This window comes from Ranitomeya variabilis, chromosome 6, assembly GCF_051348905.1.
Source record: "Ranitomeya variabilis isolate aRanVar5 chromosome 6, aRanVar5.hap1, whole genome shotgun sequence".
NCBI classification, from domain to species: domain Eukaryota; kingdom Metazoa; phylum Chordata; class Amphibia; order Anura; family Dendrobatidae; genus Ranitomeya; species Ranitomeya variabilis.
Genome location: NC_135237.1, coordinates 32,913,374 through 32,940,072, shown reverse-complemented (window position 1 = coordinate 32,940,072; position 26,699 = coordinate 32,913,374). Strand labels below are relative to the sequence as shown.

Here is a 26,699-nt window from a genome sequence, read left to right as displayed (position 1 = left end):
CACAGCGGCAATGCCGCACATCCCAAAATCATATGCACAGTGACACCATCTGCAGCAAGTTGATGCTGCAGCTCTCTGGAGATGGTCTGAGGATTGTCCTTGACTGATCTCACCATTCTTCTTCTCTGCCTTTCTGATGTTTTTCTTGGCATGCAACTTCTGGCCTTAACAAGAACTGTACCTGTGTTCTTCCATTTCCTTACTATGTTCCTCACAGTGGAAATTGACAGGTTAAATCTCTGAGACAGCTTTTTGTATCCTCCCCCTGAACAACTATGTTGAATAATCTTTGTTTTCAGATCATTTGACAGTTGTTTTGAGGAGCCCATGATGCCACTCTGCAGAGGAGATTCAAACAGGAGAACAACTTGCAAGTGGCCACTTTAAGTAGCTTTTCTCATGATTGCATACACCTGGCTATGAAGTTCAAAGCTCAATGAGGTTACAAAACCAAAAAAAGTGCTTTAGTAAGTCAGTAAAAAGTAGGTAGGAGTATTTAAAACAAGAAAATGATAAGGGTGCCCATACTTATGCACCTGTCAAATTTTGTTTGAATGCAGATTGCACATTTTCTGTTAGTACAATAAACCTCATTTCAAGGAAGAAACATTACTGTGTCCAACAGTTATTAGATATATGAAACTGAAATAGCTGTTGCAAAAAAACAATTTTTATAAAACATTAAGCTTAAGATTAATGGGGGTGCCCAAACTTTTTCATATAACTGTATATCATAGTGTAAAATACAATAGAAAAATAACTCAGTCAACTAAAGGTTGCACTAGTGTTAGATCAAACAAAAGGGGTTAATAAAATACTGAAAGAACCCGTGGGTCCCCTTAAATGCAAACATATGCATAACGATCATGAGACACCTAATGATGCAATTGTAGCTAGAGCACAGTGGATGTCAGGTGTTGTCCCCTCACCTCGATGCGCATTTCACCTCTCTTATTCCCTTGTCTTTGTTAATAAGAGAAAAAGAAATCCAAACCTACAGGGCCCTGTGTGAAAAGGTGAATGCCCCCTAAACCTCAGAGCTGGTTCGGACACCCTTAGCAGCAACAACTGCAAACAAGAGTTTGCGATAACTGGCAATGAGTCTTTTACAACGTTCTGGAGGAATTTTGACCACTCATCTTTGCAGAACTGTTGTAATTCTTCCACATTGGAGGGTTTCCAGCATGAACCGCCTTGTTAAGATCATGGCACAGCATCTCAGTTGGATTAAGGTTAAGACTTTGACTAGGCCACTCCAAAGTCTTCATTTTGTATTTCTTAAGCCATTCAAAGGTGGACTTTCTGGTGTGTTTTGGGTCATTGTCCCTCCTGCACAACTCAAGTTTGTTTCATCTTGTCATCTTGAGGTCACGAACAGATGACCGGACATTTTAGTTCAGAATTTTCTGATAGACAGCAGAATTCATGGTTCCATTTCCCACAGCAAGTCTTCCGGGTCCTGAAGCAGCGAAACAGTCCCAGACCATTGCACTACCACCACCATATTTTACCGTTCGAGTGATGTTTCTTTTCTGAAATGCTGTGTTACTTCTACATAAGATGTAATGGGACATACACCTTCCAGAAAGTTCAACTTTTGTCTCGTCAGTCCACAGAGTATTCTACCAAAAGTCTTGGGAATTATCAAGATGTTTTCTGGGAAAACTGACACAAGCCTTTATGTTCTTACTAGATGGAGGGTGGTAATGTCACGATGGGGGCAGGCTTTGCAGCGTTGAGAATCTCTCCCCCCCATGTGCTCACCCACCTATCCACTCGCTCTTTCCCCATGTGCTGACTTCTCCCGTCTCTGCTCTCTTCTTTGACCTGTCTACCCCATGTGCTATTCCCCTTGTCTGCTGTCTCTCTCTTTTCTGTGCTGTGTTCTCCCCTCATATGTTGTCCCATTTGAGCTGTCTTCCCCCTGTGCTCTGTATCTCTCACCCCTGTAGAGGCTGCATACGGCGTATACAGTGTGTGTGTGTGATGCGTACGGCGTGTACAGTGTGTGTGTGTTGTGCGACGGTGTTCCGCTGGCGGTACCACACAAGAGTCTGGGACCACCAGCAGTTTCCATATTGAGACACCCATCACTTGGGTGTCCCAATATGGCGGTCGGCGAACTTCCGCCATTTGGAATTCTGGGATCCGGACACATCTGGATGGAACAGGATGTGAAGACATTACAAGGTAAGTATATATTAAGATTGCTCAGAAGTGGTTTTTGTTTTGGAACTCTGCCTTTCAGGCCATTTTTGCCCAGTCACTTTCTTACGGTGGAGTCATGAACACTGACCTTAACTGAGGCAGGTGAAGCCTGCAGTTCTTTGGATGTTGCTGTGGGGTCTTTTCTGACCTCTTGGCTAAGTCGTTGCTGCGCTTTTGGGGTAATTTTGGCAGCCAGCCACTCCTGGGAAGATTCACCACTGTTCCATGCTTTCAGCATTTGTGGATAATGGCGCTCTCTGTGGTTCGCTGGAGTCCCAAAGCTTGATAAAGGGCTTTCTAACCTTTTCCAGACTGATAGATCACTATTACTTTGTTTCTCATTTGTTCCAGAATTTCTTTGGATCACAGCATGATGTCTAGCTTTTGAGGATCTTTTGGTCTACTTCACTTTGTCAGGCAGGTCCTATTTAAGTGATTTCTTGATTGAGAACAGGTGTGGCAGTAATCAGGCCTCGGTGTGGCTAGGAATTTGAACTTGTCTTCCCAAAGATGTGATAAACCACAGTTAATTTATGTTGTAAGGGGAGCAATTACTTCCTCACACAGGGCCCTGTAGGATTGGATTTCTTTTTCCCTTAATAATAAAGCCCTTCACTTAAAAACTGCATTTTGTGATTACTTGTGCTATCTAATTCTAATATTTAAATATGTTTGGTGATCTGAAACATGTGACAAACACGCAAAAGAATAGGAAATCAGGAAGGAGCAAACACTTTTTCGCACAGCTGTATGTAGGAGAGTTTGCTGTGAATATCTACAGTTTTGTTTCATGTTTTATTGTCAGGCGTGTTTTGTGTCCTCTTCTAGAGACATTCCCTATATATATTTTTATTAATGTTTTAATATATTTTTAAATAAAGAATTTTACATTTTGTATATTTCTTCATTTTTTGGGGCGGTAAGAAGTATACCCAAAAAAAAGGTAGTTATATTGTCTAATGAAGTGTCATATTCTGATATGTTATGGACAGTCTTGGTATATTAGTGTAAAGATACAGTGGGGAAAATAATTATTTGATACACTGCTGTTTTTGCAAGTTTTCCCCCGTACAAAAATTGGAGAGGTCTGTAATTTTTATCGTGTGTACACTTCAACTGTGAGAGACAGAATCTTAAAAGAAAAATCCAGAAAATCACATTGTAGGGTTTTTACATAATTAATTTGCATTTTATTGAATTAAATAAGTATTTGATCACCAACCAACCAGCAAGAATTCTGTCTCTCACAGACCTGTTAGGGGTAGGTGCACACGGTCAGTAAACACTCCAGGTTGGACACTGCATACTTGAATAGCGTCCAACCCGCGGCGTCCAGATGTTACAGCATAGTGGATGGGTTTTCAAGAAATCCCATGTCCACTGTGCGTCAAGAGATGCCCGCGGCTCACCTGAGGAGACGGACATGCGGCGCGTCTTTCCAGACCGCAGCATGTCTGTCTATCTTGCAAGAGACTAGAGTCTACGCAAGATAAATTTTACCCGTACTATGTATTGGGCTCTGTGATTGTGCACGGTTCAATGACCACATGCGGATTTACCTGCGTTCAATAGCCAGCAGCGTTTTGGATGCAATGGACATGTGCTGTGTCCAAAGCGCTGTACCCTTAGTTTTTCTTTAAGAAGCCCTCCTCCTCTGTACTCCTTACCTGTATTAATTGAACCTGTTTGAACGTGTTACCTGTATAAAAGATACTTATCCACACACTCCAACCTCCCCACCATGGCCAACACCAAAGAACTGTCTAAGGACACCAGGGACAAAATTGTAGACCTGCACAAGGCTGGGATGGGCTACAGGACAATAGGCAAGCAGCTAGGTGAGAAGGCAACAACTGTTGGCACAATTATTAGAAAATGGAAGAAACACAAGATGACTGTCAGTCTTCCTCGGTGTGGGACTCCATGCAGGATCTCACCTCATGGGGTAAGGATGATTCTGAGAAAGGTCAAGAACCAGCCCAGAACTACACTGGAGGACCTGGTCAGTGACCTGAAGAGAGCTGGGAACCAAGTCTCAAACATTACCGTTAGTAACACACTATGTCGTCATGGATTAAAACCCTGCAGAGCATGCAAGGTCCCTCGATTCACACCAGCACATGTCCAGGCCCGTTTGAAGTTCGCCAATAACCATATGGATGATCTAGAGGAGGCATGTTAGAAGGTCATGTGGTCAGATGAGAGCAAAATAAAACTTTTTGGTATCAACTTTACTTGCCGTGTTTGGAGGAAGAGGGATGAGTACAACACCAAGAACAACATCCCAACCATGAAGCATGGTGGGGAAAACATCAAACTTTGGGGGTGCTTTTCTGCAAAGGGGACAGGACGACTGCACCACATTGAAGGAAGGATGGATGGGGTCATACATAAATATTTTGGCCAGCAACCTCCTTCCCTCTGTAAGAGCATTGAAGATGGGTTGTGGCTGGGACTTCCAGCATGACAGTGACCTGAAACACACAGCCAGGGCAACTTAGGAGTGGCTCCGTAAGAAGCATTTTAAGGTCCTGGAGTGACCTACCCAGTCTCCAGACCTGAACCCAATAGAAAATATTTGGAGGGAGCTGAAACTCAATGTTGCCCAGCGAAAGCCCTGAAACCTGAAAGATCTGCAGATGATCTGTATGGAGGAGGGGGCCAAAATCCCTGCTGCAGTGTGTGCAAACCTGGTCTAAGGTTTCTGGACCAAATATTAAGTTCTGTTTTTCTATTGTATCAAATACGTATTTCATGCAATAAAATTAATTATGTAAAATCATACAATGTGATTTTCTGGATTTTTATTTTTAAATTCTGTCTCTCACAGGTGAAGTGTACCGAAGATAAAAATTACAGACCTCTCCATTCTTTGTAGGTGGGGAAACATGCAAAATTGGCAGTAGATCAAATACTTATTTTCCCAACTGTATGTTGCAAATTTTTGCACAAATTTGGCGACTACTGAGTAATAAATGTGGGCCAGTCTGCAGCAATGTACTGGATGATCTCTCAGATTTTTTATAGCTAATTTTTCAGGTTTTTACATAATAATTAAGGAGGCTGTTGATCAGTGATATTGTCCATTCTTTCTTGACCAATGAAGTATAATCTGTGGTTTCCAATTTTCCAGGGTATTGTAATACAATAAATCTTTGTAATTGGAAATTAATTATGGAGCATTTACACAATGATAATAATAGTAATAATAATACCGTTATATGCTATCATATTTAGCATATGTGGGGTGAATGAGTCTTCTATTTAGGCTCAGATTTTCCAATGTGGAAGAAAGATCCTGAGTGTAAAGAAAGCTGTTTCCGTGCTTTGATTTTGCGTATGACACTGGTTCCCTCCTGTCCTGAGATAAATACAACTTGATTGCCCAATTGATAAACAAACTTTTAGGTTAATGTGTGACTATAAAACTGCACATCCACATTTTGAAATAAAGCACTCCATGCTTTTTTTTATTTTACTTTTTTTGTGTAAATCTTTTATTAAAGCAAATTGCATACATACAGGTCCTTCTCAAAAAATTAGCATATAGTGTTAAATTTCATTATTTACCATAATGTAATGATTACAATTAAACTTTCATATATTATAGATTCATTATCCACCAACTGAAATTTGTCAGGTCTTTTATTGTTTTAATACTGATGATTTTGGCATACAACTCCTGATAACCCAAAAAACCTGTCTCAATAAATTAGCATATTTCACCCGTCCAATCAAATAAAAGTGTTTTTTAATAACAAACAAAAAAACCATCAAATAATAATGTTCAGTTATGCGCTCAATACTTGGTCGGGAATCCTTTGGCAGAAATGACTGCTTCAATGCGGCGTGGCATGGAGGCAATCAGCCTGTGACACTGCTGAGATGTTATGGAGGCCCAGGATGCTTCAATAGCGGCCTTAAGCTCATCCAGAGTGTTGGGTCTTGCGTCTCTCAACTTTCTCTTCACAATATCCCACAGATTCTCTATGGGGTTCAGGTCAGGAGAGTTGGCAGGCCAATTGAGCACAGTAATACCATGGTCAGTAAACCATTTACCAGTGGTTTTGGCACTGTGAGCAGGTGCCAGGTCGTGCTGGAAAATGAAATCTTCATCTCCATAAAGCATTTCAGCCGATGGAAGCATGAAGTGCTCCAAAATCTCCTGATAGCTAGCTGCATTGACCCTGCCCTTGATGAAACACAGTGGACCAACACCAGCAGCTGACATGGCACCCCACACCATCACTGACTGTGGGTACTTGACACTGGACTTCAGGCATTTTGGCATTTCCTTCTCCCCAGTCTTCCTCCAGACTCTGGCACCTTGATTTCCGAATGACATGCAAAATTTGCTTTCATCAGAAAAAAGTACTTGGGACCACTTAGCAACAGTCCAGTGCTGCTTCTCTGTAGCCCAGGTCAGGCGCTTCTGCCGCTGTTTATGGTTCAAAAGTGGCTTTACCTGGGGAATGCGGCACCTGTAGCCCATTTCCTGCACACGCCTGTGCACGGTGGCTCTGGATGTTTCCACACCAGACTCAGTCCACTGCTTCCTCAGGTTCCCCAAGGTCTGGAATCGGTCCTTCTCCACAATCTTCCTCAGGGTCCGGTCACCTCTTCTCGTTGTACAGCGTTTTCTGCCACATTTTTGCCTTCCAACAGACTTACCATTGAGGTGCCTTGATACAGCACTCTGGGAACAGCCTATTTGTTGAGAAATTTCTTTCTGGGTCTTACCCTCTTGCTTGAGGGTGTCAATGATGGCCTTCTTGACATCTGTCAGGTCGCTAGTCTTACCCATGATGGGGGTTTTGAGTAATGAACCAGGCAGGGAGTTTTTAAAAGCCTCAGGTATCTTTTGCATGTGTTTAGAGTTAATTAGTTGATTCAGAAGATTAGGGTAATAGGTCGTTTAGAGAACCTTTTCTTGATATGCTAATTTATTGAGACAGGTTTTTTGGGTTATCAGGAGTTGTAGGCCAAAATCATCAGTATTAAAACAATAAAAGACCTGACAAATTTCAGTTGGTGGATAATGAATCTATAATATATGAAAGTTTAATTGTAATCATTACATTATGGTAAATAATGAAATTTAACACTATATGCTAATTTTTTGAGAAGGACCTGTATATTCATTGTGGTTCAAATCATTAATAGACATAAATGTGGGTAAAACTTTTGATGCAGGCATTTTTAGCAATAAAATGCATTAAGGTTTGAAGAGACTTGAGTAATACAATTATTTCTTATGTCCTAGAATGAGCATATGGAATCAACTGAATTTTAAGAACAGAGATGGCTATAACTTAACATCGAGTAATAACCGTGAATTAGCTTAAACTTTGATTATGTTTAAGAGAATATGGAGAAGGAAAGAGAAAGAAGAGAGAAAAGGGAAAGATGAGAGGAACAAAGAGGGGGGAATTGGGTTCCTGGCTTCTCGTCCGCGATCAACCGTGTCCTATCCAAGATGTCAGATCTGAAGTCTCTCTGAACATGATCCATGGAGACCATATATTCAGCACTTTGTCTAGGGTTCCCGTATCCTGCCCGATCAACTGCTCCATTCTATAGATATGGTTCAATTCTAAAATAAGATCAGCACGTGATGGGGATTTGGATTGTTTCCAATACCTAGGTATTAGATTTCGTGCGGCTGTGAGGAAATGTCTAAGAAAACCTCTCTTAAATCTGGCAATGGAGAGATCGCATATCGATAACAAGGCCAGCTCCATAGTCGGCTGTATCCTGCAAAAGGATAATTTGTTGTGTAAATCAAAAACATCCTTCCAGAATTTATGAATGGGGGGGCAAGACCACCAAATGTGCGAATATGATCCCTTTTCTGTCCAACATCTCCAGCATACATCTGGGATAGATGGAAACATACTATGGATACTGTCCGGGCATCTATACCACCGTGACAGTAGTTTGTAACTTCTCTCTTGGTGGTCGGCACACAGCGAAGATCTGAAAGTATGAAGGAGACACTTGGATCTATCCTCTAGTGATAAAATTTTGTTTAAATCATTCTCCCATTTCGTGAAGAAAGCAGGGGAGCCAGACACGGATACCTGATGATCTTGGAACATCCTATACAGGAATGATACCGAACTCGCAGGAGGACCCGCACCCAGGCATGCCGACTCAAAGGGAGTGAGGGGTCTAAATATTTTGGCCTGTCTAGAAATCACATTAATGAAACTTTTGATCTGTTCATATAAAAACCATGAGCCATGAGGTGGATCTGATTCAACAAAGAAGGCCCGAAGGGGTTTTATTGTAGAATGGGTTATATAGTCATAGACTATCGGATGACTGTCTCTGTGCTTGTGTAAAAAGAAGGCTTTGCCCTGTCCAGCCGGAAAGTCTAGGTTATCAATAATCGGGGTCATGGGGCCGGGCATCGAGGAAATATTGAGTTTTTGGCTGCCATTTTTGATGAATAGCGCTAAGTTTCTTGTGAGGAGGGGAAGGTCCTCTCTCCTTTCATGAGCGGTTTTCTTTTGCCAAATGGTGGTAATGGGATTGGTCGCCGAGAGTTTAAGTTCTAAGTTCACCCATTTTTTGTTGTGGGCTTGATGGAAGAGGTCCATAACACAGGTACCCAGGGATGCATAGTTGTAAAGTTGGAAGTTTGGAAGGCCCAATCCCCCCACCTGTTTAGCCCTGCTCAGGAGTAGATAGGATATACGTGCGCGTTTGCCAGACCAAATATACCGTGTGATCATGGCCTTAAGCCTGGAGAAAAAGGAGGGTGGGAGGGCCATAGGGATAGTCCGGAAAAAGTAGAGGAGACGTGGCAGCAAATCCATCTTAATGGAGTTTATTCTGCCTAGCCAGGATAAATGAAGTTTATTCCACCTTCCCAGATCCAACTCCGCTCCTCGAAGGGCCGGTCTGAAATTGGCGTCGTATAACTGTGATGATTTAGAAGTCAGTGTAATGCCCAGGTATTTAAGTGAATCTGTTCGCCATCTGAACGGAAAAGATGAGCTCAATTGGGAGACCAGGGAGGGCGAGAGAGAGACATTTAGAACTTCCGATTTATGAGAGTTTATCTTGAAATTGCTCAGGAGCCCGAATCTCCGGAGCTCTGAGATGATATTGGGGATGGTGGTTATAGGGGAGGTGATGTACAAAAGCACGTCGTCAGCAAACAGGGCCAGTTTGTGTTCTTCTGACTGAATCTCTATTCCCTTTATAGATGGATTGTTGCGTATCGCATTGGCTAAGTGCTCCATGGTTAAGACATATAGCAAGGGTGAGAGAGGACACCCCTGCCTAGTGCCATTGCGAATTTGTATAGGGTTTGACAGAGACCCATTCACTTTGATCTGCGCCGAGGGAGCCTCGTAGAGCGCCATGATACCTCTCAGCATCTTCTTTTTAAGCCCTATACCCTCCAGAGCCCCGTGCATGAACTCCCATCCCACCCTATCAAATGCCTTCTCGGCATCAATTGAAAGTATACACATAGGATCGCCTTCTCTATTGGCCCTATCGATCAGGGAGATGGATCTTATGGTATTATCCCTTGCCTCTCTTCCCGGAACAAAACCAACCTGGTCCTGATTAATCAGATGGGGCAAAATGCTATTTAGCCTCTTGGCTATCATTTTAGCATAGATTTTGACATCTATATTAATAAGTGAGATAGGACGATAGCTGCTACAAATTCAAGATCCTTCTCCGGCTTTGGGATGACCGTTATATGCGCAGCCAGGGCCTGTGGTGGAAAGGACCCCCCTGATGCCACATAGTTACAAGAGGTTAGGAGCGGAGTACACAGCAAGTCTGAGAACTGTTAATAAAAGCTAGCTGTGAAGCCGTCAGGTCCAGGGCTCTTACCCGGCTTCAGGTCCCCAACCACTGCGGAAATCTCCTCTAGAGAGAAATCGTCCTCCAATCTCGCCAAGCACTCCTCCGAGACAGTAGGCAGCCGATTTAACTGGATATACGATTTAATTTTATCTTGAAGTAAGTGCGAGGGGAGATCATTATAATGGCCCTTTAAGTTATAGAGAGCTATAATAGTCATGAAAGCTAGCGAGTATGTCCTGTGTACTGTAAACTTTTTTATTCCCAGCGTTTTTAATGTATGGGATGAATGTTTGGGGACCTCGGGGGTGCAGGGCCCTTGACAAAAATTTGCCACTTTTGTTGCCCAGATGGTAGAAGCGACTCTTTATCTTTTCTCTCAAGCACCGGGACTTTTGATCTAGGATAGTGAGTAGCTTTTGTCTAGCCGTGGACAGGTCCGACAGGGTGGACGTGGAAAGGTCCTGTTTATGTTTTGTTTCAAGTTGTGAATCCGGGAAGACAGCTCCGCAATTTCTGCGGTGCGCTCTCTTTTAAGACGAGCACCATGTGATATAAACACACCTCTCAAGATACATTTTAGAGTCTCCCATTTAATCGAGGGGGGCGTGGGATCGTTAACATGGTCCACCACAAATCCGTTAATGGAGCGCTTCACTTCTGAGACACAGGTCGGATCCTGTAGGAGATTTTCGTTTAATCTCCAGGAGAATCTGGATCTCACAATGGGATCCAATTGCACCGTAAGGTAGATAGGTGCGTGGTCAGACCTCAAGATCGACCCCACGTCAGCCTCCACCCTGCTATCTAGCAGGGAGTGAGAGACAAAGAAGTAGTCAATTCTACTATATGTAGAGTACATTGGGGAATAGAAGCTATAGTCCCTCACGCCTGGGTGCAGCGCCCTCCATACGTCCATCAACCGCAAATCACTTAGCTGCCTCCTCACTTTTTTGATAGAGGATACAGGGTATGAGGACCTACCTGACGACACGTCAAGCAGAGGATTCATTGGGAGATTGAAGTCACCTCCGAGGATTATTGGAGCACCTCCAGCGAATTGTTCTAGAAGCCGTTTACATGTGGAGCCGAATTTGTGCTGGCCCTGATTAGGGAAATAAACATTTGCCAATATGAGTTCACGAGATCTCCAAGCCAGTTTCAAAAAGATAAATCTCCCTTCTGTATCAATTATGGAGTCGAGGATCTCCGGGAGGAAGGATCTATGGAAGCCGATAGACACCCCTTTAGATTTTGAGTGGGGATTGGAGCTGTGGAACCATTTGGGGTAGTGATACGATGTACAATTCGGAGTCACACCTGACTTAAAGTGAGTCTCTTGTAGCAATAATATTGAGACACGTTGCTTGTGGCTAGAGTATAGTACCTGTCTTCTTTTTTCTGGTATGTTGAGCCCCTTAACATTGAAGGAGCAAAATTTAATTCTAGCCATAATCAAGGTGTTGGATAAACAGCAGACCGCGAGGACAACGAAACCAGGCCCAGGGGGGGTCCATGTGTGTTGTTTGGGCTGAGAGTGGGGTAAGGGATTGGAAGGGGAGGACCAAGAAAAGGAGGAGAGAGGAACCTATATAGTTTAGGTTAAGAAAGGAGAATGAGAGAATAGAAAGTGAACACCTAGATAAGGAAGTCTTGGTGGTGCGGCAGCGCCTCTAGATATCACCGCTTGCACCAATTTGGGTGAGGTGGAGCCAAAAACGAGGCTCGGTCTCCGAGGCACCCCCCGGCTTAAAGGATAAATCAACAGTTGTGTAACATTATATAAGAACAAACATCAAGCATTTAGTAACTAAACCCATTTAGGTTAAGCTGTAACTCTAACCAGAAGGTATAGATGGTATAGAAAGGAATTAGATTAATTAGACTCCAATATTATATTAAACAATCATAGTGGACAAATAAATGTAACTTATGTGGAGTCAGGATATATAACGAAACTCGGTTAATTCCTGTAGCATATCAAGCCCAGAAGTAGGGAGTTTGAATAGAGTGTAGTAGAACAATGTGAGTCGCAATAAGGGTAGGTAGAACATCCAGAAAGAGTTCTCAGGTCTGGTCAGGGGACGGATCATGTTTCTTGTGTTGCTTAGCTCGCTGGACCCTTGACCATCTCGGTGAAATGTCAGGAAGCAGAGGAGAGCTAGGCCAGTCAGGTAGGGCAGTCATTGGCAGTTCAAAAGTACCTAGGAAATTGGGCAGGTCCCCCAGGTTGCAGAAGATAGCTGTTTTCCCACCTTTGAAGGCGATCAATTGAAATGGAAAACCCCATTTATAAGGGATATCCTTTCCCTGGAGTAGGGATAGTAGTGGACGTAGAGCTCTTCTCAACAGTAGGGTCCGTCTAGACAAGTCTGATAGTATTAGAATCTGTGTTCCACAAAAATGGATTCCTTAATTTTGTAATAGTGTACTCTGCAGATGACGTCCCTGGGTCTGGAGTCTGATTGAGGTTTCGGGCCGAGGGACCTGTGGATTCGGTCAAATTCTATGGAGCCCGACCCATCTTCGCTTAAGATTTCAAGAAATAGCTTCTGTACTGTGGGATCTAGTTCGGCTGGGCCTATGGACTCCGGCAAACCACATATCCTGATATTATTGCGCCTGTTACGGTTCTCTAGATCCTCCATTCCAGTTGCCAACTCTTCCAATCTCAGTGTGTATGACTTGTTATGACCTCTCTGTGGGTTTGTAGTTCTTGTAGTACAATATCCTGGGTTTTCTCAACCTCCTCCACTCTTGTTGTAAATTCTGATTTTAAGGCATGGAGCTCCTTTTTGTAGGAATTTTCTATTCTACAGGCGAATTTCTCCAGGTCTATTTTGGTGGGAAGGGTTCTTATTAATTTGCTAAGGTCCTGCACATTCATATCATCAAGGAGATCATTGCTGTCGTCACCTTCCTCAGATGAATTGTGAGGGGTCAGTTAGCCTTGTGAGGACGAACGATCCCCAGAGACCTTAATGGAGGACTGGGACCTGGTATTTCTGTGCTGCTTGTTACTGGTTAAGTAGCGATCCATGTCTGAGGAGTGGGGTGCAGAGTCCAGGAGTACCTCTGGGCGTTTTTTGGGTTTGCCCATGAACTTTAATGATTTTATAAGCTTATAAATGGCCGAGGGGGGCACACAGGAGATCCGTGGGACTACATGCCGTATCCCATCCCCCGCTCAGCTAGAACCCCTCCCCAGAAAAACTTCCCCTTTTTAGGATTCGGGGGTTAAACCAGGGCTTTGCCGGCGCAGAGCAGGCTCTCCAGGTAAGCTGTGGCTGGAGGGGGTGTGACGTCACTGTGGAGGAGCTGTTCCCGCTCCTTCCTGCCTGTAATGGCGGCGTTTGGCGCCAAAATGAGGGACCAGGGGGAGGGAGAGCGAGGACTAACTCCGCTCCAGCTCCCCACAGACCTCCGCTCTTCCCCTGAGCCTGGAATGCAGCGGTGAGTGCAGGGGGACGACAGGGGTGGGCAGCGCGGGAGTCCTCCTTTTGTAGCAGATCTCTCTGGTCTGAGCTGTGTGACCACAGGCCAGCGCCGGTTGCAGGGGGGACGGGCAGCCTCCCCCGCACTGATCACGATCCCCGACTCACCGGACCTGCTGTGATGCGCCGCAATCCCCCTCCTTGCCTCTCTGTGGTATGTCCGCTCCAGGGTTCAGCCGTTTGCCGCTCCTTCACTGCAGGGGGCTCCACGGAGGAGCAGCAATGGCGCCGTCCAGGTATGGCGCTGGGTGTCAGTGCAGGCGTCCTCGCCGTGGAATGACTCCCTCGGAGCAGGCTTCAGGCGGCGCCGGTTAGGGGGTTCCCTGTGCTCCGGATTGGAGAGTTCTCAGGGGTTTAAGTGCGGTTTTGGGGTCTCCAGGAAACAAAAACCGAGGAGCTCATGTCAGCCACGTCTGCTCTGCTCGAGCTCCAGGCCACGCCCCCTTATTTTACTTTTTTAATGTATTTTGTCAGTCGTCCCCCAATATGGAATTCACGAGTGTTACCTTATTTAGTTGTTCCTTTCTATTTGAAAATTGTTTACTTTGTCAATTATGTAAATGTGACCCTCAGGGAATACCTTGCTTTATCTATTATGAAGGGGTCACCAAAACTTCTTGTATGATGGAATTGCTTGGACTGTACCACTGAAGTTCTTAGCATGAAGATGCAGAAATACCTATCACAGATAATGATGATGACTGCACAGCTCCTCCCATACAAATAGAATGGAAACACACACTTCAGCCTTACCTGATTGTACAATTATCTTTTTTAAGGGGTTATAAAAGGGAAAGGATAATCATAGCGTGGTCTCAGCAGGCAGATATTGTACTGAGCTATAGCTGCCCATTTGATGATGTACTGAAGCATCATAGGATTTATAACAGATCATATTTGTTTCTTCAAACGGCATTTTAAAGCTCATTCAAAAGTTATCCACATAAAATATTATTATTATTTATTGTTATAGCGCCATTTATTCCATGGCGCTTTACATGTGATTTTGTACATTTATACTCATATTAATACTGATCTTTTAGTCACAGTCTGTAATTTTGCTCAAGAGCTTCATTCACAATTCTGCTTTTTGTTATTGGAAACAGTCAAGAAACTTGAAGGAGAAATTATTTAAACCTGTAAGAGATTACTGTACAGTTCCTGGTGTAAAAAGCAGTGTGATGCCAATTAAATGCAGCAGAACAAGCTCTGCACAAATGATGAGCCAGTAAATAGTTCTGATTTTAGCTCTAAGGCCAGCAGAAAATGGGCACAGTGACTCTACCAGCAGAATAGTGAGTGCAGCTCTGTAGTATAATACAGGATGTAACTCAGGATCAGTAATGTAATGTATGTACACAGTGACTGCACCAGCAGAATAGTGAGTGCAGCTCTGGGGTATAACACAGGATGTAACTCAGGATCAGTAATGTAATGTATGTACACAGTGACTGCACCAGCAGAATAGTGAGTGCAGCTCTGGGGTATAATACAGGATGTAACTCAGGATCAGTAATGTAATGTATGTACACAGTGACTGCACCAGCAGAATAGTGAGTGCAGCTCTGGGGTATAATACAGGATGTAACTCAGGATCAGTAATGTAATGTATGTACACAGTGACTGCACCAGCAGAATAGTGAGTGCAGCTCTGGAGTATAATACAGGATGTAACTCAGGATCAGTAATGTATGTACACAGTGACTGCACCGGCAGAATAGTGAGTGCAGCTCTGGGGTATAATACAGGATGTAACTCAGGATCAGTAATGTAATGTATGTACACAGTGACTGCACCAGCAGAATAGTGAGTGCAGCTCTGGGGTATAATACAGGATGTAACTCAGGATCAGTAATGTAATGTATGTACACAGTGACTGCACCAGCAGAATAGTGAGTGCAGCTCTGGAGTATAATACACGATGTAACTCAGGATCAGTAATGTAATGTATGTAGACAGTGACTGCACCAGCAGAATAGTGAGTGCAGCTCTGGAGTATAATACAGGATGTAACTCAGGATCAGTAATGTAATGTATATACACAGTGACTGCACCAGCAGAATAGTGAGTGCAGCTCTGGGGTATAATACAGGATGTAACTCAGGATCAGTAATGTAATGTATGTACACAGTGACTGCACCAGCAGAATAGTGAGTGCAGCTCTGGAGTATAATACAGGATGTAACTCAGGATCAGTAATGTAATGTATGTACACAGTAACTGCACCAGCAGAATAGTGAGGGCAGCTCTGGGGTCTAATACAGGATGTAACTCAGGATCAGTAATGTAATGTATGTACACAGTGACTGCACCAGCAGAATAGTGAGTGCAGCTCTGGAGTATAATACAGGATGTAACTCAGGATCAGTAATGTAATGTATATACACAGTGACTGCACCAGCAGAATAGTGAGTGCAGCTCTGGGGTATAATACAGGATGTAACTCAGGATCAGTAATGTAATGTATGTACACAGTGACTGCACCAGCAGAATAGTGAGTGCAGCTCTGGGGTATAATACAGGATGTAACTCAGGATCAGTAATGTAATGTATGTACACAGTGACTGCACCAGCAGAATAGTGAGTGCAGCTCTGGAGTATAATACAGGATGTAACTCAGGATCAGTAATGTATGTACACAGTGACTGCACCAGCAGAATAGTGAGTGCAGCTCTGGAGTATAATACACGATGTAACTCAGGATCAGTAATGTAATGTATGTAGACAGTGACTGCACCAGCAGAATAGTGAGTGCAGCTCTGGAGTATAATACATGATGTAACTCAGGATCAGTAATGTAATGTATGTACACAGTGACTGCACCAGCAGAATAGTGAGTGCAGCTCTGGAGTATAATACAGGATGTAACTCAGGATCAGTAATGTAATGTATGTACACAGTGACTGCACCAGCAGAATAGTGAGTGCAGCTCTGGAGTATAATACAGGATGTAACTCAGGATCAGTAATGTAATGTATGTACACAGTGACTGCACCAGCAGAATGGAGTGCAGCTCTGCTGAAGTGAAGCAAGTCCTGCGTAACTTTTTTATTTTTCACCCTCAGGAGTTTAAGTGTTTGGGACAGTCTCGCTCTCCGTCCATGTCTCCGAGTAAGCAGGCCTCTTCAGCGGACTCCGCAGCTGTCTCATTGTTTGAGCAGTACACCAGCGGAGGGAATCCTTTTGAGATACAACCTGTTCTGAAAGATGATGAAACAGAGGATGTTCTGGCTGCAAATGGGGTGAGATCTCCCTTTTGATACACTGATAATTTTGGGAAAGCTCGGGGGTGTGGGTTGGCAGGGGGTGGCCTATTCCCACTGCTGGGCGTCTCACCAATCTCAATGATTTTTTATTGTTGTGGGCGTATGGCTGTGAGACTGCGGCCCCAGAGCTGCACATGGCTCTGTGTTCCTCTCCTAAGTTAGTCAAGAGTGCTCAGATCTGGGGATCTCCCTTCACTAGCTCAAAATTACCACCCTAAAACAGGTTACACAGAATCTCAAAAATATCTTTCTATCTTCAGTAATTATGTATCCATGTGAGAATAATAAAGGGAATGTGACACCTTCAAAATGGGATTTAAGCTACTTACTCAGTGCAGTAGGGGGCTTAAGGTACCTTCACACGAAACGACATCGCTAGCGATCCGTGACGTTGCAGCGTCCTCGCTAGCGATATCGTTTAGTTTGACAGGCAGCAGTGATCAGGATCCTGCTGTGATGTCGCTGGTCGCTGAATAAAGTCCAGAACTTTATTTGGTCGTCCGATCGCTGTGTATCGTTGTGTTTGAAAGCAAAAGCAACGATACCAGCGATGTTTTACACTGGTAACCAGGGTAAACATCGGGTTACCAAGCGCAGGGCCGCGCTTAGTAACCCGATGTTTACCCTGGTTACCAGCGTAAAAGTAAAAAAAACAAACAGTACATGCTCACCTTCGCGTCCCCCGCCGTCTGCTTCCTGACACTTACTGAGCGCCGGCCCTAAAGTGAAAGTGAAAGCACAGCGGTGACATCACCGCTGTGCTGTTAGGGCCGGAGCTCAGTCAGTGTCAGGAAGCAGACGCTGGGGGACGCGCAGGTGAGCATGTACTGTTTGTTTTTTTTTACTTTTACGCTGGTAACCAGGGTAAACATCGGGTTACTAAGCGCGGCCCTGCGCTTAGTAACCCAATGTTTACCCTGGTTACCCGGGGACCTCGGCATCGTTGGTCGCTGGAGAGCGGTCTATGTGACAGCTCTCCAGCGATCAAACAGTGACGCTGCAGCGATCGGCATCGTTGTCGCTATCGCTGCAGCGTCGCTTCGTGTGAAGGTACCTTTAGCCTCTGTAGCACTCAAACCTGCAGTGTTGAGTTTCCCTTTTTTATTTGTCTCCGATGCCCCCTGGTGTGGACAGGTGCTCAGTGCACTATTTTGCCCTTTAAATTGAACTTGGTGATCACCTCTCATTAGGTTTATTGACAGCGCTGCTTAAATTGATACCCTGGCTCTGCATGTCTGCACAGATCGTTAGTGTCGGAAGATGGATGGATGAATGAATGATGGGATGAATTAATAAATGGGATATGGATGGATGGGAGATGGATGGTATATGTATGGATGATGGATGGGAGATAGATGTATGGTTGGGAGATGGTTGGATGTAATATGGATGAAGGATGTATGGATGACTTGGAGATGGATGATGGCTGAGAGATGGATAGATGACAGATGGATGGGAGGTGAATGGATGGGAAATGGATGGATGACAGATGGATGGGAGATGGATGGGTAATGGATGGATGGGTGATGGATGGATGTTGGATGGATTGATGGATGACGGATGGATGAGAGATGGATGGATGGGAGATGGATGGATGGGTGATAGATGGATGGGTGATGGATGGATGGGAGATGGATGGATGGATGGGTGATGGATGGATGGATGGATGGGAGATGGATGGATGGGAGATGGATGGATGGATGGGAGATGGATGGGAAATGGATGGATGACGGATGGTTGATGGATGGATGGGAGATGGATGGATGAGAGATGGATTGATGGATGACGGATGGATGATGGATGGATGGATGGGATATGGATGGATGATGGATGGATGGGAGATGGATGGATTGATGGAAGATGGATGGATGGGAGATGGATGGATGGGTGATGGATGGATGGGTTGTTGATGGATGGGTGATGGATGGATAGGAGATGGATGTATATGCTATAGAAGTTATGAGAGATATAGATACATACAGAGATGGGCGAATGATATATGAACTATAAAGATGTGCGGAGACAGATGTTACGGTAGTTTTGAGCTGATGATAAGAGACATAAATGGATAGCTTTGGGAGTGACATGCACTGGAAAGTATGAGCGCTATATATATAAATACATAGATGTGACACAGGCTATGTGCTGTGTGGACAGGAGTTTCCTTCTGCTCAGGAGACCATCATACATCATCTCTCGTGTGCGGAGACTCCGGCAGTGCTTGTCCTTTTATTGTGTTCCTTCGTTTCCTCGTCACTGGTTGGCTACAGATCGTATAAATCCATTTGTCTGGGGGTCTGCTGCAGAGCTCAGCGTGGGGGGCACATTACAGAAGTGATGCTCGCGGGTGTCAGGACTGTGGAGCGGGCGCTTATGTCTTTCTCAGACGCAGTTGTAAACAGTTGTGTCTTCCCTGCGGATAAATGAGCGCCGCCGCAGCCGTGTGCTACAACCAGCCGTGACTTCTTCCTTCACAGTATGAATCCGACGAGCTGGAGAAAAGCGCTTATCAGGAGTACGACAGCGACAGCGACGTCCCCGAGGAACTGAAGAGGGATTATGTGGATGAGCAGACTGGAGACGTACCTTCAAAAAGGTGACGGCACCCCATAATGTGTGACCCGCCGCCCATTCATAGGAAAACTTAGGATATCGTTATAGAGTTAAGGTGTTGTCGGATAATGACCTATTGTTTATATCCAGTTTCAGTTTTCCGTGTATTATAATTTTTTTAAAAAAATTTCACATTACGATTAGTTTAGTTAAACACCTAAATAAGTAATCTTGCAAATTTTCAACTGGCCACTTGGGATAATTTTTAGTCTTATATGGGATTATTTTTAGTCTTATGCTTCCGCTCCTTTAGGGAAGAGTTTTCAGCAGGCTCCTTACCATCAGAGACTGGATTAGAATGACAGGTCACCTCAATACACAACTGATAACACAGGATCTCCGTACGACTATAGTAGATTTCACAGCTCACCTTCTTCCCCTTCATTCACAATGACTTATGCACACGCTCATTAGATGCTTCAATACGAACAGTAAGGTCCGGGTCAGTTCATTACTACTAATGTACTTGTGGAACACCAGAAACAACAGGAAATTAGGCTAAAAAATCCCCTGTATGAGAATTACAAGATTTCTATTTTTTTAATTATAAAACAAAAGGCTAAATTTAAATTAAATTTTGAGTTATTAATAAAAATCACATTTTTGCCGATACACAGGGTTAGTGTTTTGGAACCCTAAGCTCAAGATCCCTGTAGGTCCCAATGATTGGACCACCAGAAATCAGCTCGTTTTTCCATATCTCGTAGTTATAGAGTAACTTGCCTTTTTTTGGGGAATAACCCTTTAAAGGATAAACATTAGTGCATTCTTAGAAAAATAGCGCCACTCTTGTTTCCAGGTTGTATGCATCTTTGCTGCTCTGCTCTATTAAAGTAAATGGTGCAGAGCTGCAGTACTGAAACTCAACTGGTAGCAGGGGTGGCGCTGTATTTATAAAAAATAAAAAGTAGCCACCTTTAATGACCTGCAATTTCGGAGATATTCGGTCTCAGGAGAACCTTTGTACAGGTCCTGATGTCTTATAAGGGCTTTTTTTTTATCTTGTCTTAATGAAGTGTTTCTAGGGAGACCCTTAGGAGTCGGAAGAGATCGGATTACAGCCTGAACAAGGTGAACGCGCCAATCCTGACCAACACCACGCTGAACGTAATACGGCTCGTGGGTAAGTCGTGGCTCTCCGGGTTGATTTTCTCCTGCGCCGCCCCCTATTGGTCCGTTATCTGACGCACGCCGTCACCTCCAATTTGAATTTGAAATTTGAAATTCGTGTTCCGTCCTGTTCCGGTTGTTACTGGCGACAAGTGATGGACTCCGGGCATTCCGGAATCGGAATTAGTTGTTTTTTTTTTGTTTGTTTTTTATCAACTCCCCACTTTTTATATTGTTTATGTTGGTATTAGTTATTTTTAGTAATATTTCTAATTCTCATTCTGCGCTTTATGGAAATTTGTATCCATATTCGATTTATATTAAACCTTCGCAGGAGATTTGCAAACATTGTTTTCTCTCTCTTCAGGGCTTTAAGTACTATTAGGCTGATTAAATTCATCTTGATGGCAGATTACGAGGATGTCACATATAGATAGTAATTAGCAATAATCAGCGATTCGTTTTCTGCGTCTATAAATATATCCGCTCACGTAGACGGGAGCCTCAGGCAGGAATAATCTAATATATCCCTTACATTACCCAGCTGACACTTGCTGTGTAAGGATATAAGTACTGTAGAACTTTCTCATAAATCTCTTAAAGTGGACCTGCCACTAGGTCAGAAGCAGCAGCTTTTGCTTATATATAATTCCCACTGCTCCCCTGAATATTCTTTTTTTTTTTTTCTTTCTTACATTCTGTCTTATGATTCCAGAAATATGGGCCTTTTTATTTCTCACCTGTTCCTCGGGGGCGTGTCTTTAGGATGTTTAACATAATTATCTTTTGAGCCACGCCCCTTTAGCAAAAACCATAAAATTAGCACTAAAAAGACTCGTTTCTCTGGAACCAAATTGCAGCTTAAAAAGAGTATTTAGGGAAGCAGTGGGAATAACAAAATCTGTTCACTTCTGACCTGGTGATAGTCTTTTTACATGAGCTTTTTCTTTTATTTTATACAATTTTATGAAAATAAATGTTTGATTTATTTTTCAATATGTCTTTATAGCACCCAAAGCTTTAATTTTTCTAATTCTGACCCCCTGCATAGGTATAGATAATACCACATAATGTTCTGGATGCGTTCGACCACCAGGAAAGGAAATCATTCAGTAGGTTTTGATATGTAATCTGAAAGCATCTTAATTTAGGGGCAGAGACCCTGATTCCAGCAATGGTTCACTTGTTAGGCTGTGTGTAGCTGTTTCAATAAAATCATTGTTATATCAGCAGGAGATTATCACTACAGGACTAGGTTTCTCGTGCCTCCTAGTTAACTGCTCTGTATAACCCTGCACCCACCATCAATTCGCTGCCTGATCCAAGCTTCTTTTTTTTTCTCTTGAGGGAGTGCTTCTCCCAATAATACAGGCTGCACATATCCGCACAGCTGCAATCCTGCACTTATTTTCTCTTCACATGCTTTCCTCTTTATCTACAGCATACGTTGTCTGCCCTCCCTGAGACTGTACACGCTTTTCCCCTTTTCCACACTGCAAATCTTTACAACCCCTTCCCTACTGCTTTTTCTAACACTGAGTAAAGGGAGGAGGGCAAAGGGAGAGATCAGGACTAGGATCAAGAGCTCTGATGGATTTGTAACCAATTTTGCATATCACTCAGCTAAATAAAGGCCTCACTCTGCAGCAACAAAGTGGTCGACCAACTCTAATGAAGACCATTTAAAAAGTTGCTTAATTTTACATTTAGAAGGAAAATGAAAAATTATTTCAGATTTTTGTGGCGTTATTTCAGGTGGGTCACCGCTTCCCCACACTAAGGATCAGTGGAATTGCTAAGTCCTAATGCTTCGACATCAGACTTCGGTTGCATATTGTAATCTGAATATAAAGGGGTCATTCAGGATTAGAAGTGGCTTCTCCATTGGGCTTGTCTGGTATTCCTTTGAGTGATGCTGAGTTGCAATTCCAGATTCAACCTGTAGAGTAAGGTGGCGCTGTTTGTGGAGAAAAGACATATGATTAATCAAAGGAATTTTTTTTCTTCTTTTTGTGCAGGAAAATACCTGCAGATGATGACTATACTGAAGCCCATCGCCTTTGACGTCATCCACTGCATGTCGCAGCTTTTCGATTACTACCTTTACGCCGTATACACATTTTTCGGGAGAAATGATGCAGTAAGTAGTGGAGCTCGAGACTTCCCAGTCACAGCTATTCCATTCTAAAGGTGCAGGAAAGACAATATATCAGTAGTTTGTTACAGTGTGAATAGGACCCAAACTCACGCTCCTTCCAATCCATGGCTAGTGTCAAAGACCACCATTAACTCCCCAGAAAAGAGCATTTCAGCGGGATGGGGGTCCTTCAAAATCCTGTTATTTGAGAAGTAATAGCCAGAGGGGCACTGGCCATGGAGTATCAGGACTGTGCCCCCTAGAAGGTAGTACTAAGGTGGTAGAGCGGGCTCATGGTTACATGGTTACATGGTTACCTAGTGAATGCACTTGCAGCTCATGAGAGCTAAAGGACCCCCCAAAATAAATTGCTCTACCGTATTGAAGTCCTGTTCTCCTCGGTCGATCACATTACTGATATTTTGTCTTTCCTCCGCAGTACGAATCCACTGGACTTGGTCTAAGCAGCAGCCGACTCCGGACCACACTGAACAGGATTCAGGAAAGTCTTATTGATATGGTGAGAGTTGGGTCTAAGCTGTAACGGTGGATTATCCATGTCCACAGGGCAGGTACAGGATGGGGGCAGAACGGGATCGCAACTGGTGTCTTTGCTGTGGGGATGGGAGGTTTCACAGATGGGACCAATGGTACTTGTGTCTTAAGAAACCTATAACCTATATATATAGCGCTCCAAGCGTGTGCAAGACACTGATGCCACAGACATCTCTGCATGGTGCCTCCTAACAATTTTTATTTAAACAACACCACACAAAAACTGTGATTTAAAAACACTTAAAAAACTCCCATAGACAAAAGGGAGGTAAGGGTCCATACAATACATGAGTTAAATGCTCAAGAAAAACATTGCATAGTCTATATTAAATATCAAATATGTAAATACAAACAAGTGTGACCACATACAAAATGGTGCGGGTCAGATGATATAAGCATGTTGTGTCCCCTATCAGTTCAACAATTTGGATGAGCTTAATGTTACAATATCATATTAAATGTGCAAGTAACATACAGACTTAAGTCCAAGGGAACAACAATCTCTTAAAAAGAGCCACATGTGAAGCCCTAGTATCTTACCCCCACACCATCAGACAGGTCACCTCAGTTAATAACCGAGCAGACCATTGTTGTTCCCTTGGACTTTTAGATATCCCCAATGATTTGTAGGGGTGCTGCTAGATAAGTCTGTATCTGTATCGCCACCAGCAGACACCTCCTGCGCGGTGCGCCGCCAGCAGACACCTCCTGCGCGGTGCGCCGCCAGCAGACACCTCCTGCGCGGTGCGCCGCCAGCAGACACCTCCTGCGCGGTGCACCACCAGCAGACACCTCCTGTGCGGTGCGCCGCCAGCAGACACCTCCTGCACGGTACGCCGCCAGCAGACCCCTACTGCATTCCCCACAAAATGTTAGTGTAGGAGCATCTTATCTTTGCTTTGTGCGGTTCCCCTGTTAAATCTCCTGAAAATTAATGAAACAATTGACAGCCTATTTCTATTTTTAAGAATGGAAATAATAGCACTCAGTTGTCAATTTATTCATCAACTTCCAAGCGGAATAACAGAGGAGAACAGTATAAGACTAGGGTCACATTGCGTTTATGGCTGAGCGCTAACGGACAGCGTTGCACGGGGAAATTAACGCCGTGCACCGCGTCCGTTAGCTCTCCCATTGCCCGCAATGTTAAAGCGCATTGCTAGCGCGTGTCATTTTCGGCACGCGCTAGCGATGTGCCGGTCTTTTGTAACGCGCCTCGGACGCTGCTTGCAGCGTCCGCGGCGCGCCCGAGGTCCGTTCCCCGCTCTCGCAGATCGGGGATCTGCGCTAGCGGGGACATTTAACGCAACCCCGAAAAAGACATTGCGTTAGCGCAATCCGCTAGCGCTTAGCGCTAAACGGATTGCCCTAACGCAATGTGACCCTAGCCTAATACAGAAATCTAGGGAAAGGTGATACAAATGTGTAACTTTTAGGGGAATTTCCATATTTATTAAATAGGGTATGAAGAGAGTGGACAAGTCCTCTGTCACCCACTCTCCACATGTGATGTGCGGGTGTATGGCGTCTGCTCAGGGATGAACCCATTGCATAGTAATAGCAGCGGCAACAATCCCAACCATCCCTGTTCTCTGCACGGAGCTCCTCCTGCTGCCATGATCATTCTTGTCATTTCTGGCTGTTCAGACATTACACAGACAGTGGCGTAGTGTGGGTGTACTGAAGGGGCACAGGGGCAATTGCTCTCAGGGGAAAATTCTTAGGGCCATGAGAAAAAAAGGCCAAGACCTCAGCTCCCTTTCTCCCTCACAGCAGTAGGCTTCACAGAAAGATGCTGAGAAGAGCTGCAGCTTCATCTCCCTCCTCCCCATCTGCTATTTACCATGTCACTATTTGCTGTGCAGGGTAGCTTTCTACACTATTTAGGGGGGGTGCAAGAAATGGCAGATGACAGATTGATGGAAGTTGAAGAAGAAACTTGATTTCCCTAATTAAATATAATGCTACTCGATAGAACCAGAACCAGAACGCCGTCTAATAAAATGCTTCTAACACACGTTGTAATGTATGATTGTAGGAAGTGGCCAGTGAAAATGTGGGATCCCTAGCGCCAGGAGAAGAAAGAAAGGAGAAGGTCCCAAGTCCACACCTGAGCCACATGGTGGTTCTGACGGATAGCAACACCCTGTATGGACTCGCCCAGAGAGTCGTCGCTACCGAGTCCCTGTAAGTATATACCGTAGTTATATAGTATTTTTTATTCTGTCTCTGTACATTAAAGCGGATCTGTCACCAGATTTCACACTCCAAGCCACATACGTTTTTAATTAGCACCTTCATACCTGATGAGGCCAGTGTACTTACTTTGGAAATCCATGTCAGAATGGCTGTACAGTCCTTTTTGAAAGTATATGTTCAATCTCTGCTGAACTAGTTTGTTTGACAGCTCATTTGTGTACCTTCTATCTGCTGCTGCTAAATCTTTGCCAACTTAGCATAATCGATAGCCCCTCAGTGTCTGTCCTCCCCGCTGCTGAATCTACATTCACATTACCTAATTGAGATTAGTGCCATCCTCTTCCTCCCTGCTGCTGATGAAACTCTGCCCACCTATCCTCACAGCTCCTCAGTGCCTGTCTGCTCTGCTGCTGCTAAGTCTCTAACCACATAATCTGATTGTCATCTCCTCAGGGTCCCTCCTCCCTGCTGGTGAATGTCTGCCAACCTAGCCTGAATATCATCTCCTCAGTGTCCCTCCTTTCTGCTGCTGAATGCCTGCCAACCTAGCCTGAATATCATCTCTTCAGTGTCCCTCCTCCCTGCTGCTGAATGTCTGCCAACCTAGCCTGATTATCATCTCAGTGTCCCTCCTCTCTGCTGCTGAATGTCTGCCAACCTAGCCTGATTATCATCTCCTCTGTGTCCCTCCTCTCTGCTGCTGAATGTCTGCCAACCTAGCCTGATTATCATCTCCTCTGTGTCCCTCCTTTCTGCTGCTGAATGCCTGCCAACCTAGCCTGAATATCATCTCTTCAGTGTCCCTCCTTTCTGCTGCTGAATGCCTGCCAACCTAGCCTGAATATCTTCTCTTCAGTGTCCCTCCTTTCTGCTGCTGAATGCCTGCCAACCTAGCCTGAATATCATCTCCTCAGTGTCCCTCCTCTCTGCTGCTGAATGTCTGCCAACCTAGCCTGATTATCATCTCCTCAGTGTCCCTCCTCTCTGCTGCTGAATGTCTGCCAACCTAGCCTGATTATCATCTCCTCTGTGTCCCTCCTCTCTGCTGCTGAATGTCTGCCAACCTAGCCTGATTATCATCTCCTCAGTGTCCCTCCTTTCTGCTGCTGAATGCCTGCCAACCTAGCCTGAATATCATCTCTTCAGTGTCCCTCCTTTCTGCTGCTGAATGCCTGCCAACCTAGCCTGAATATCATCTCTTCAGTGTCCCTCCTTTCTGCTGCTGAATGCCTGCCAACCTAGCCTGAATATCATCTCTTCAGTGTCCCTCCTCCCTGCTGCTGAATGCCT

The 26,699-nt window shown here is 44.2% G+C and overlaps 1 protein-coding gene across 1 annotated transcript in view; it reads left to right on the top strand.

The window, feature by feature from the left end:
• Positions 1–26,699, top strand: part of VPS50 (VPS50 subunit of EARP/GARPII complex) — a 200,729-nt gene that overhangs the window by 154,531 nt on the left and 19,499 nt on the right. The window contains exons 18-23 of the mRNA XM_077268173.1: positions 16,595–16,771; positions 19,273–19,391; positions 20,425–20,531; positions 22,537–22,658; positions 23,095–23,175; positions 25,249–25,397. Coding sequence (XP_077124288.1) covers positions 16,595–16,771; positions 19,273–19,391; positions 20,425–20,531; positions 22,537–22,658; positions 23,095–23,175; positions 25,249–25,397 — 755 coding nt within the window. The remainder of the gene's footprint in view (positions 1–16,594; positions 16,772–19,272; positions 19,392–20,424; positions 20,532–22,536; positions 22,659–23,094; positions 23,176–25,248; positions 25,398–26,699) is intronic.